This window comes from Aspergillus aculeatus (assembly GCF_001890905.1).
Source record: "Aspergillus aculeatus ATCC 16872 unplaced genomic scaffold ASPACscaffold_5, whole genome shotgun sequence".
Classification (NCBI taxonomy): Eukaryota; Fungi; Ascomycota; class Eurotiomycetes; order Eurotiales; family Aspergillaceae; genus Aspergillus; species Aspergillus aculeatus.
The window spans coordinates 1983432-1995648 of NW_017962980.1; the positions used below are offsets into that span (position 1 = coordinate 1983432).

The window sequence follows — 12217 nt, forward strand, 5'->3', positions numbered from 1 at the left end:
CCAATAGAATAGACGAGCCAAATATCCATGATGCTCTACAACATTCCTAACCAGGAACGGACAGTCACAATCATAAGACCGTCAACTAAGATAGTTAGTCAGTTTTTTGTTTGGTGGTATTAGAGCCCACAAATCAGCCCCACAAAACCACCCCCTATTTATTTGAAGTGCACCGAAAACACCTTACAATTTATTCGGAGCCTCGTGACCCACTATATGAAATATTCCCGTGGTACGTACCCTGTCAACGTAGAGGAAATGGAAAGAAAGGGAAAGGGTATTGTCAAATGCCACCAAGGAGACAGAATAGAATCATTGGAGAATCACTCAAGAAGTACTAAAGAGGAACACCATCATGCCCGGCAGTGAGGCTCGAGAAAACGGCTCGTCTGAGCACCGGTCAACCCTCTGACCATCATGTTCCACCACGCAGTATTGTCCTAACGAGCACCTAGAGTTCCCAACTATCGATGGGTCCTTGCCACGTAGGGCTGGGGAAAGGAATTCTGGGCGCTACGGCTAGCCCCCAGCTCGCCCAACGCATGGGACTGAAAGGCAGCTCGATATCGTTTGGTCTCAGGGGAAGGCAGTTGCGCCAACCGACGAAGTAACTGGAGATGAAATCAGTATCTGAATCAAGCGATCGAGAAAAGGAAGGTCACCCACAGTCTCAGGCTAGCTTCGTCCCAAACAAGGTTCTGGGTCGCTCCTATATAGGGTATATACCCGCACGAATAGAGAGCCCTGCAACGATATCAGCACTCAAAGTACGGAGACGACAAGTTGAGAAGCTTGCTCATACGGAAGCTTGTCTCTGAATTCAGCTCGGATCAGATCTCGCTTTTCACGAGGCAAGTTCCAAAAGGTCCGCGAACCGAAGTCATCGCCCAGGCGGATTCCTGGCACAATGCTCCAGACGATGGTGTATATGAACCCCCCCGGAACCCGGTCCCCGTCCCCTTGTTGCTCTGTCCTACTGTCGAGGAGGGTTGGAGTGCAACCTGGGCGTAGGTGCAGGGACGAAAACCGCTGAAAGGCCTTCACCTCGGTGGGCACCTGCTGGTTGGCCTGCCGGGCGATTTCCTCCGCGGGGTTGAACTCCGATCCTAGGATAGGAATCTGCTTGTACACGCGCATAAGGCCTCTTCTCGAGGGCCCTGTTGGACCTTCCGCACACGGAACCTGGCACAGACGTACGGGCGAATGTCGAAGGTCTCTGCATCCTCGCGGTCGAATGGGAAGACGTGTTCGTTGACCTTGGACACAATCCTCCACCTGGACCGGTCCAAGTGAATGTGTGTGCCCATTCTGTGTTCCGCCGTACCGAAAGAGGTTATACTTGCCAACAGACGACAGGATGTGATCCAGGAGCGTAGGGCACAAGGATCCGAGGCTGCAGTGACGATGGAGAGAGAGGGGGGCGGGGGAAGATACAGGCCACACGGAAGGAAGATCCGTGGATCGAGTCACTTTTCGATTGCTTCACAATGGTGCAGTGGATATAGAGGTTAGGTAAGGTAAAAGCAATCTGCTGATATATTACAAAACTAACCCTTAAGAGTCCTATACCAAGGTCTTGACAATAGATATAGTATACTGGGGCCTCGGTCCCATCACAGTAAGAATAGCTGAATCATGAGGTGTAGCCAACTCATTTATATAGCCAACTTGCTTCCTAATTATATCATCGGATCGAGCTTGCTGGGCGGAGGGAAAGAGATGGGTCTGGCCTGATCGCTAATTTATTTCTCCAAGCTCCTTGATTAACACACTTGCTTAGGCTGAATAAGTCAAAATTGCGTTCACTCACATTCGTGAATTCTCTGCTACGGAGGATGACGTAAAGGCCGAAAAGAGATGCAGCCGAGGTCGTCTTCAGAGCTTATACCTCATACGTTCTAGTAGTCATAGTCTGGATCGGCATCGATTCCACAATGGTGTGATGAGAGCTGAAAGAAGGGAGCCGACTAGCAGCCTGTCGTCGAATAATCACTATCGAACTTCACAAGCAGTGGTCCCGACCATAGTGGTATTTACTGCACTGGGCTTTTCCTTTGATAATAAGGCCCATTTGACCGCCACTCAGCCTTTCGACCGTCGTGTGCCACCGCACAATCTTATTCTGACTGAGCATATCTAGAATGTCCATTCATGAGTGTGGCCTTGCCATGATGGGCCCGCGAAGGGCATATGGGGTGCCCGAGCAAGGCCCCAGCCTGCCCAGAGGATTGGGCTCCTAGGCTTGCTGTGTTTATCGGATGTCAATCGGATGCAGTTGAACCAACCAATAAAGTAACTAGTTAGAATCAATAACCTCGATCAAATCAGAAGGCGAGGGATATGGTGTTCACAAACAGTTTGCGTGTAGATGCATCCCAAACAAGGGTATGAGCCGTCCCTGCCGCGAGTTCATACGCAGTAGAACGAAGAGCCCTGACGTAGTTAGGAAACAGGGCTAGAGCATCAAAAGTAATGCAGACGGCAGGAGTAATGAAGCCACAGCAAAACTTACGGGAGGGTACGCTCGAATGCATCGCAAATGAGGTCTCGCTCTTCACGGGCTAGGCTCCAGAATACTTGTTCACCGCAGGCGTCTCCAAGGCGGATTCCTGGAACAATGTTCCAGACAATGGTGTGCAGAAAGCCACCCGGAACACGGTCCGTAACTCTTTGTTGTTCCTGCTTACTATCAAACAGGCTTGGAGTGCAAGTAACGTTTTGTCTCGAAAACTGCTGGAAGGCAGTGACTTCTAGGGTGATATGCTGCCTGGCCTGCCGAGCACGTTCCCAGGCGCCCTCCGACTCTGTTCCCACAATGGGAATTTGTTTATAGACCCGCATAAAAGCCTGCTGAATAGCGCCACGGTGATGCCTTTGTACAAGGAAGCGAGCGCAAGCATATGGACGAGCATCAAAATTTGCTGCGTCCTCGGGTTCCCCAGGGGCGATGTGCTCGTTAATTTGAGATACGATAGTCCACTCAGCAATGTTTAAGCAGAGTCGTGCTCCCGCTCCGTATTCAGCATTAGCAAAGTAGACTGGCTGCGTCATCGTGACAGCGAAGTAGCAGCAGTGATCTGTGGAGTGGGGATGGCAAACACGTCGGGTAATTCGAGGTAGTGTGTACCACCGGTAAGACACAAGCAGATATGTAAGACTCAAACAGAAACGAGAGGAGGGTGACAGAAGGCAAGTTGCGAACCAAGAGAGAGGGAGTTACGGTGGTGATGAGGAGGGGGTGAGAGGGTGAGAGAAGGGGGAGGATATAGACCACACGGAAGAGAAGTCCGTGGGATCAGCTGACCTCTTTTCTAGCAATGTTCAATACTAGGTTCTTTAAGTGGGAGGAAAAAAGATAGAACAATGAACAATGCATCAAGAAAAGCGTGTATCAGTCACCCCCACAACCTATAACCTATAGTGAGTCATGTGATACAAATGACAACCCCCTCAGACTCTACTCCTCATGCGACCGCTGGTCCCCATTCAATGAGACCTCGTAATCTTGTCCCCGGCTGCCACTTTTCGACGAGGGCTCCAGCTGCGTCAACGGCAGTTCGCTCTCGGTGTCGCGCATGCGCTGAAACGCCCGCGCCGATGGCCCGGACTGCGCCCCAGTCTGGGACGAGTACGCCGCCTTGGCCGACGAGAAGACACCGGGGAAGGCGGCCTTGAATACCGGGCGCATCATGGGGACGCAGGCGTTGAGGATGGCGAGCGCAGGCTCAGCGACACTCCAGAAGGCCGCCCAGATCATGCTATACGAAAGGTCGGCAAAGTCGACAGTCGTGAGAACGCGGATGCGGATGATGGTGATGGCGGAAATGCTTCCTTTCTGTCAGTTTTCGGTCTGTTCTTCGAGTTGAAATGCAAGAAGGTGGCGGGCGACTCACAACAAGCCCATACCGAATATACCATACAATGCCAGCTTTGTGGCCGTCGAGGTCTGCAGCTTCCAGATGTGATGCACGGGCAGGGCCATGATGACCAGATCGGTGACGAGATTGAAAGCGCCAATCGTCGAGAATGCCACGTTCATGCTCGCGCAGTGACCGGGGAGCGTCGAATTCCAGTTCTTCTCAAAGGGCTGACAGATCAGGAAGATCTGGAGCATGCTGCCCACCCAGTAGGCCGCTGCACAGCCCATGCACACCCGCGCGGCGATGCGGAACCCGCGCGTGACGAAGATGCGAAGGTAGAAGAAGAGATAGGAGAATTTGGCGAGGACCATGCAGTTGTAGTAGACGATTTGGTAGACGATAAGCATCTGTGCTCGTCAGTGACCGTTGCCATTGCTCGGAACTGGATGTAGAACCCACTTTGAAAATGAGAATGGCGTTCTCGGCGGGAATGGCGGTGATGTGGTGGCGCATTCCCACGCGTGCATAGTGGTAGTGCATCGCTAGCATGCCATAAGTGTTGAGCTAATCAGGAACCCAGCTGTCAGTTCGCATGTCCATCAGAGATTCCTCGAGGCCCTCGTACCATCGACCCGACGATACAAACATCGTCCCACCAGATCTTGCTGCGTCGGATTCGCCGCGAGATGAAGCGCAACACAATCGCCAGCGTGCTCACGGCCACCAGCACCGTGTTGGCGATGAGCTGGTCGCGCACTATGGCATATTCGAAGACATTGTAGAACTGCATGGCCATGCGAACACCTGGGTGCCATGCATGATGGGTGACTTGCAAGACAGAAAGAAATTCAACCCCATCGCGACCAGGAGTCGTGCGGCAATTCGGTACTTGAAGAGAATCCGCGAAACGCACGTGCAACGATAACCCAACAATGGGGGGGGCCAGACACCGATGATCATTGCGTTTTGTATCGTTTTTTGTCAGGACAAGCGAAAGCCACGGACATCCACCGAGGACGGTTCGGTCCTGCGAGTCAGCCAAGTGGAGCCCGGCACTGGCGGATTGTCGCATGGCACAACGGTTTTTGGCAGAGATTGGCGTGGCTAAACATGGCTAGGCATGGCTAGACATGTCAAAGGGGCAGAGCCAAAACCACCGGCGCTGTCAACCATGTGGATCGCGCGCTTGTTCCGCAGCCAATCCCAACCCTAATAACCGCCTCAAAGTCACCAAAGGCGTTGCCCAGCGTTGCCCAGCTCCACCACGCCATGTCAATCTCAATCCTAATTCTCTCTGCAGGCCGTGACAGCGCCCCATTTTTCTTGATCCTGCGCTTGCTTGCACTTGCCTGCTCGGGCTTTGTTCACCCCTTAGTCTCGGCGACTTAGCAGTTATTTCATGCCGCCCCCCCCTGCAGTGGTTCCTTTCCCTCGGGCGTTCTTTCCAGATAAACCGCAAGCTGATTTGTCGACAATAATGACTGCCGCTAAATCCTATGACTACGTGGTTGTCGGAGCGGGAACCAGCGGGCTGGTCCTCGCCTCCCGACTCACTGAGGATGCCGGCGTCAACGTGCTCCTGATTGAGGCCGGGGCCAACCGCATGGGCGATCCGCGCATCGAAACCCCTGGCTTTTTGAGCACGTTGTATGGGAACCCCGACTTCGATTGGGATTACATGAGTGAGCCGCAGGTGTGTAGCAGTATATTGTCTCCGTTGCCTTTCTGTTTGTGACCATACTGACTATGTAGGTAGATCCATGTGAATAACCGGCAGATCGCCCAGCCGCGCGGTCGCGTAGTGGGGGGCACGTCGGCCATGAACTTTTCGGTGGTGATGTACCCCTCAGAAAGCAATTTCGCGGCCTGGAAGTCGCTGGGCAACGAGGGCTGGGGTCCCGAGGATATGGCGCCCTACCTCCGCAAATTCCACACCTACACGCCTCCGTCAGAGGCGACGTCGACCTTGCTGTCGCTGGAGCGCTACATGAGCCCGGAGAACCAGGGTACCAGCGGACCGGTTCCCATCACCCTACCGGATGTCTATGGGCCGTTCAACCAGGCCTGGGACGAGGCCTTTGCCCGGCTGGGCTGGCGCACAGATGCGGATCCCATCGCCGGTCGCAAGATTGGCGCTTTCACCGCACCGTTGACGGTTGATGGGAAGACTGGTCAGCGCGGATATGCGGCAGCGTACTACTCGCCAGAGGTAGCGCAGCGGCCGAATTTGGACTTGTTGACTGAGACGATGGTGGAAAGGGTGTTGCTAACTGAGGTGGATGGGGAAGTAGTCGCGACCGGTGTGCAAGTTAGAGCCAAGGACGGTGAGCGTCAGGAGATTCCTGCTGCACGAGAAGTCATTCTTTGTGCGGGAAGCTTGAATACCCCCCAACTGCTGGAGTTGTCCGGCATCGGCCAGCGCGAGTTGCTGGAGAAGCACGACATTCCAGTCATTCTCGACCGCCCCGGCGTGGGAGAGAATCTGCAGGATCACTGTTTGGCAAGTATCAACTTTGAAGTAGCAGACGACCAAGTGTCCGGCGATATCATGCGAGACCCGAACGTAGTGCAGTCATTGATTCAGCTCTACGAGCAAACGCGCGGAGGCCCCTTGTCCGGCATGCCCATCAGTATGGCGTATCTGCCTCTGGTCGACCACGACGGCCAGCTCTCCCGCGAGAAAGTCCACGAGTTGCTCGATCAGCACCTTGATCAGGAGGCGGCAGATCTTCCGCCTGCGCAGCAGAAGCAATTTGCGCTGCAGCGGGAGCTGCTTCAGGCGGGCCACAATGCCTCCTCGCAGTACATGCTCATGCCAATCCAGACGCATATGCTCCCCGGCGTTACGACGCTTGCTGACGTCCTGGCCAAGTCGCTGCCGGGCAACTATCTCACTGTGATGGTTCTGCACAACCATCCCTTTTCGCGCGGCTCGGTGCACATCCGCTCAAGGAACGTGGAGGACAAGCCCGTCTTTGATCCGAACTACCTCTCTCACCCGCTGGATCTCGAAATCCTGGCGCGACACGTCCAGTTCCTGGATCAAATAGTCGCGACGGAGCCGCTTGCGAGCATGCTGAAGCCCCAGTCTCGGATTCCCCAGGGGGTCGTCGATTATAGCAACCTCGACAAGACCAAAGAGGTGGTCAAAGAGCGCCTGTACACCTGCTTCCATCCGGCGGGCACCTGCGCCATGATGCCGGCGGAACTGGGAGGTGTGGTCGACTCGCAGCTCAAGATTCACGGCACGCGAAACCTGCGCGTGGTTGATGCCAGTATCTTCCCATTAGAGCCGGCTGGAAATATCCAGGCCACCGTTTATGCGGTGGCTGAACGCGCGGCCGACCTGATTCGGGGGCACTAAATACTGGAAATACTGTACAAATTATATGGCTTAATCCGCCATGGGAACGTGATCCATAAATAAACTTGTTGTGTGATGTCCGTAAATGGAAAATGAGCTGTCTTGGCTAGTACGGAGCTTCGGACGCGCCCGTTGCGACCGGGAAGTAGGTTTATTTCGATCATCCATGAGAATCCTTCGACGCCCACATTCCTAGTTCTGCCTAGTCGCTGGCTTGGTACCTTGTAGTCTCCACTGCACACAGGCACACAACTGGTAGAGGGTGGACAAGATGGGTGTGGCGACACCCCTCCTCTGTGCCTCGCGAATTACCTCGCCCATGATCACTTCGTGCTCCAGGAAGTTGCCCTAGCAATCAATGAGCCGATGTCTACTTCACTTGCAGGCTTGATAACTCACCTTTGCCATATCCTTCTGCATGCTGGGGTAGATCTTCCTCTCCGGGGGATTCTTCGCGAGTGTTGTCGCGATGGTTTCTTGAGGGAGGTCAATGCCGGCTGCGTGTGCGACCGTGAGAACCTCGGTCATGGCAGGAATGAGCAAAGTGTCCAGTGCGTTGCCGGCAGTCTGGAGATCACCGGTGCTTAGCCCCGTCAGCGCAGAGATGGGATTGAAGGCTGCGTTGTAGACCAGCTTGCGCCACCGCTCTCGCTGCACGTTCGGTTCGTGGTAGCAGTTAGTCTTTCCCCCAGCGCTGTAGATTTCCACGAAGTGAATCGCCGCATTTGTTTGGGCATCGATCCGGTCGGACGGACCACAGAAGGCACCGATTTGCAGGTTGTCATGGTCGATCTGTTCGATCAGGCCCGGGCCGATCTCGTGCGCATCGTTGCGGCTGATTCCTGAGAGGATGATGTTCGCCGGAAAGCGTTTAGCGAACGGCTTTTCAATGTTCAGCCCGTTCTGAATAAGGACGATGACGGTCTGCGCGGGAGTCACTGCAGGAGCGATGATGTCGCAGATGGAAGGGCCGATATCGGGGATGTTCTTGGTGGTGCAGACGATGTAGTCATAGGGCGCCACGTCGCCGGCACCGATCACGGGCACCGCATTGACAACTAAGTATAGGTTCAGTATTGTATCGCCATCGAAAGACACAAGTTGGTGACTCTATATACCGGAGGTTGGATGCCAGTTGCGGATGTGGCCATGATCACAGGAAAGGATCTCAAATCCCCGATCGGTGACGGTCTGGAAATTGGACCGAAGAACGGCGGTGACTTCGGCTTGACCACCGCATTCCAGATTGAGGGCAGCAAGGGTGCCAATGCCTCCACTTCCCAGGAGGAGTACGCGAGTCTTTGCCATGGTGAGGGTGGCATACGATGGTTCTTTATGACGGTTCATAAAGATCGGCTGCGGAGAGTGAGGGGAAACCGAGAGGTCACGTGGCGGGAGCGGGGGATGATCGGAGAGTCGGAGAGTCGGAGAATGGCTTACCTCGGCTTGAAGTACGAGGAGCGATGCAGGATGCGCAGATTCCGACTAGAAAACAGACCCGCAGAAAATGTCCAGTCGCGGATCCCAGAAACTATCAATATCCCAGTCCAGCAAGGTATTGAAATTGTGGACCGCATCGAGCAAGTCTTGCACGCCGCTGGCGCCCGCAGGTGCATTCGCCGTCTCGCTCGGCGCAACTAACTCCCTCGATGTACCACAGCTAGGATCGATAATCTCGTCCAGAATTCGGGTGAACTTGGCCTTGACTTGCTTGCAGAACTCGAAGTTCCCACTCCCCGGTCGGGCGACCCAACTGAGACACGAGACATACACCGTCAATTCCCGAATCAGCTCTGCCCGCGAGAAGCCCGGAACAGCCGTCAGTGGGGAGGTCGACGAGCGGTGCAGCATTTCAGTGCAGAGAAGCTGGACACTCGGAAGGCCGTATTGAAGGAACTGTTCCTCTGGTTAGTGTTCAGTTGCATCGTGCTGGATCAGTAGAATCATACAAGATGGGTGAAGTCGTTCCGAATCTCTCGGAGTCGCTCGCGTTCGTCGTTGATCACGAGAATGGTGCTTAGAATGTCTTTGGCCACGATGAAAACATTCGTGGACCGGTCGCCTGAGATGAGTCGATGTAACAAGAAGATCGAATGCAGATAATCTAGATTGAGCGTAAGGAGAACCAGAAGTTGATGGCTGTGCATCGAAGTTGGGGAATGCCACATGTCGACCGAGTACTTCATATGGCTTGGACAGGTATCCCACATGACCGCTAGCCTCTGGAGCACATCTCTAAAGAATAATCAGTCGTCTGTCTAAACCTTAAGCGCCTCATCGGACATACTCAGCTTGTCTGACCAGATTGGCGCCGGTCACCCCCAGATGCAGCTCCAACACTTCCTCGCGGATCTTGGCAAGGAGAAGACGTAACCGTATGGTTGTGGCGGGTCGATGCTTTCTATCTACATTCCACCCGTGCTCGTCGATCGATCGAAGGCTTGACTCGTGTTCGTCGGGGTCAGGGTCCTCATCAAGATCCAACGGAGGTTCTAATATGCAATAGTGTCGATTCATCAGTGGCGGGCGACCGAGAGCCGTCGCGATGGTTTTGTCCATGGTGTACACCACTGCGAGACATGCCCTACGCCACTGATGGACAAATACTGGCGCTTGCTCTCGCGGGACGTCGTTTCGATGCATGCCGGTCGCATATATACAGGAGCATAACTCTCCCAGCGACGAATACAACCTGCGACCTATGTCCGTATTAGCCGCATTTGTCGGTGTCATGCCGAGTCTGTGAACTGACTGGAATCGCCAAACCGGCTGACAGCAAGAAGCATCTGGTAGTATTTTAGAGATACGAGTAATTCGTTGACGAGCGGCAGGGCGTCAGTCAGAAGCGACAGATGTTCGGTGATCTCTAGGACCTGAGGCAGAATCTCACTCTTCCCGCGCTGCTGTGCGTCGATCAGTGTCACAGTGTGCTCAGGAATATGGATCAACGCCAGACTCGCGAGCGTGATGACAGCGCCTATCAGCTCCCACCGAAGATTGACTCCAGTTATAGCCTGGCACAGATCCGCCGCTCTCATCTTATGGGAGGTGGTGAGAGGTTTATAGGTGTTCTCGAAGATCCGAACCACCATGCGCAGACGGGCGGCATCCTCGCCCATGGAGTTCTGATCACAGATATCCCAGAGGTGGCTCAGCGCCGGCAGCATAACTGTCCGCGGGATGATGGGCATACGACTCAGTCCATAGATGTGCTCAGTCAGACACTGGAGGAGGCGGGACTCTCGACCGAAGAAGTCCAGGATCCGCAACCCCAGCTCAAGCTGTCTCGGTTCAATGGTGTATTTGCCCAACTCCGAAGGCGAATCGGAGGTGCCTTGACTCTCCCTCAGGAGGTATCGGTAGCTGGTGGGACCCAGAAAGCCGGTACTCTCCATCGAGGGGGTGTTGACGACTACTGGCTGGGCGGGCAAGGCATCACGACTGGTGGCCTCAGGCGACGAGTTCGCAGTGGCTCTGTGGTTGGACATTTAGCTTCAGCTATCAGAGGAAAGGACAAAAGTCACTACTCGCAGTGGCACGGAGGCAGAGTTCCGCGACCTCGCTTGGAGGGGATCGGAACCACGGTGAAAGGGGCGAAATGTTTTGGTCATTGGGGCGACCAGATACACACAGGCAAGGTTCTTGGCGCTGCATCGGCCGCATTTGGGCCACACGTGGTCGCATCGTGTCTTCAGTTTGCGACATGGCTCGCAGGCTTGTCTTCGACCGTTCCGCCGTAGGGACTGAGATGAAGGAGAGTCCATGTATGTGAAGGAGCTGGTCTAGACAACAAGATGAGGATTGTGGAAGGTTGTGGAAGATTGTTGGTGTTGCTGCGACGGTTTAGTCAGATTGAAGAGACTCGGCCCCGGATCGGATTTACGGCATCGGGTGTAGTAAGTCTGGATCACGTGCTCAGGTTCCTCTTTCCACCTCATTCACCACATGGGCATGCTATCTGAAGCATTCGAATTGTGTAAATGAAGTATCAAAGTATTGAAAGTATGAGGGACAGCCAGTGAGTACCCCCCCAGCACAAAGAGATGAGTACTAGATAGTTTGGTCTGATGTCAACCAGCAAATGATTAACGAAGGAGGGAAACATATATCCTCGCCAGGTACTCCGTACGTGGGTAGGACTGGTGGACGCTGAGGCAGCAATTTTATTCAACATTCGACTATTGGCAAGCCCCAGCGACATGAATATCTCTGAGCAGCTCTCTCAATTACTAGTACAGCTATCCCAGAAGAGGAACCTGAAATTTTTGTCCAGTAATATTGAGCGGCGAGCACCACCACGTGGAAGCCTGAGGCTGAAGCAGCAAGGCTGACAGGCTAGCCCGATGTGGACGAGCATGTTTACAGGTGCCTAAAGATCCTCATGCCACTTTCATCTCAGGCGTGAATAGGTCTATACAGACTTTTACGGATTAGTCTGAATACGAGCTCGAAAGACCGTGACGGCTTGGCTTGAACCAAGATCGCCATCCGCCAAGGGTCTTGGGAACTAGCCCCAAGCTATTGACCTCACCACTCTACAGCCTGCGTACATCGCCAGAATGTCAACATATCTAACAAAGCCTTGAGCTCAATAGAAGGCCACTTGAAGCTATGAACTGAGCCAGAGATCTTATTTCGGCTCCTAGAAAGCACGATATAACTCGATCAATATTCCTGCCGAGCAGCTGCATCCCGAGACACCATCCAACAAGAGCATAAGCCGGGCAGGGCTGAGATTCCACGCAGGGCAAGGGTGGCCCCTTGCATAAGATGCTGGACCCTGTCAGCGCGGAAGAGGGATTGCGCAGTCGGAATCTGCCCTGGAGACGCGCCGATGCAGCTGTCGGGGGCCGAAGGGAGACGTTGGCCCCCAATCCTCGGGGCCGTTTGAGAGACATTCTGCTGCACCGGATACAACCTCGACCAAGCTCCAATTGCAGACACTGTCTCGCCTTGTGCAACAGAGGTATAAAGACTGCAAGATGCGTCGCGG

General features: G+C 54.1%; 6 protein-coding genes across 6 annotated transcripts; 1 reads left to right on the forward strand and 5 right to left on the reverse strand.

The window, feature by feature from the left end:
* Positions 1–359: 359 nt before the first annotated feature.
* ASPACDRAFT_1855135 (uncharacterized protein) lies at positions 360–1427 on the reverse strand. The gene is made up of 4 exons (XM_020197426.1): positions 1198–1427; positions 803–1144; positions 667–744; positions 360–611 (listed from the first exon to the last, which is right to left on the reverse strand). Exons 1-4 carry the CDS (start codon positions 1305–1307, stop codon positions 452–454), a joined length of 690 nt encoding a protein of 229 aa, XP_020058141.1. The 5' UTR covers positions 1308–1427; the 3' UTR covers positions 360–451.
* Positions 1428–1686: 259 nt separating this feature from the next.
* ASPACDRAFT_1887365 (uncharacterized protein) lies at positions 1687–3221 on the reverse strand. Its single transcript, XM_020198454.1, has 4 exons — positions 2513–3221; positions 2356–2433; positions 1811–2296; positions 1687–1737 (listed from the first exon to the last, which is right to left on the reverse strand). Exons 1-3 carry the CDS (start codon positions 3049–3051, stop codon positions 2137–2139), a joined length of 777 nt encoding a protein of 258 aa, XP_020058142.1. The 5' UTR covers positions 3052–3221; the 3' UTR covers positions 1687–1737; positions 1811–2136.
* A 231-nt stretch (positions 3222–3452) lies between these two features.
* On the reverse strand, positions 3453–4941 carry ASPACDRAFT_77438 (uncharacterized protein). Its single transcript, XM_020204967.1, has 4 exons — positions 4486–4941; positions 4320–4424; positions 3894–4267; positions 3453–3827 (listed from the first exon to the last, which is right to left on the reverse strand). Exons 1-4 carry the CDS (start codon positions 4654–4656, stop codon positions 3458–3460), a joined length of 1020 nt encoding a protein of 339 aa, XP_020058143.1. The 5' UTR covers positions 4657–4941; the 3' UTR covers positions 3453–3457.
* A 396-nt stretch (positions 4942–5337) lies between these two features.
* Positions 5338–7224, forward strand: ASPACDRAFT_26621 (GMC family oxidoreductase; the record flags this gene model as incomplete). The annotated part of the gene is made up of 2 exons (XM_020199437.1): positions 5338–5553; positions 5617–7224. 2 exons carry the CDS (start codon positions 5338–5340, stop codon positions 7222–7224), a joined length of 1824 nt encoding a protein of 607 aa, XP_020058144.1.
* A 192-nt stretch (positions 7225–7416) lies between these two features.
* ASPACDRAFT_26015 (ketopantoate reductase family protein) lies at positions 7417–8532 on the reverse strand (the record flags this gene model as incomplete). The annotated part of the gene is made up of 3 exons (XM_020199382.1): positions 7417–7572; positions 7624–8282; positions 8343–8532. The coding sequence occupies 3 exons, from the start codon at positions 8530–8532 to the stop codon at positions 7417–7419; spliced, it is 1005 nt and encodes a 334-aa protein (XP_020058145.1).
* Positions 8533–8709: 177 nt separating this feature from the next.
* On the reverse strand, positions 8710–10712 carry ASPACDRAFT_42071 (fungal specific transcription factor domain-containing protein; the record flags this gene model as incomplete). Its single annotated transcript, XM_020201038.1, has 4 exons — positions 8710–9120; positions 9174–9459; positions 9512–9923; positions 9977–10712. The coding sequence occupies 4 exons, from the start codon at positions 10710–10712 to the stop codon at positions 8710–8712; spliced, it is 1845 nt and encodes a 614-aa protein (XP_020058146.1).
* Positions 10713–12217: the final 1505 nt, after the last annotated feature.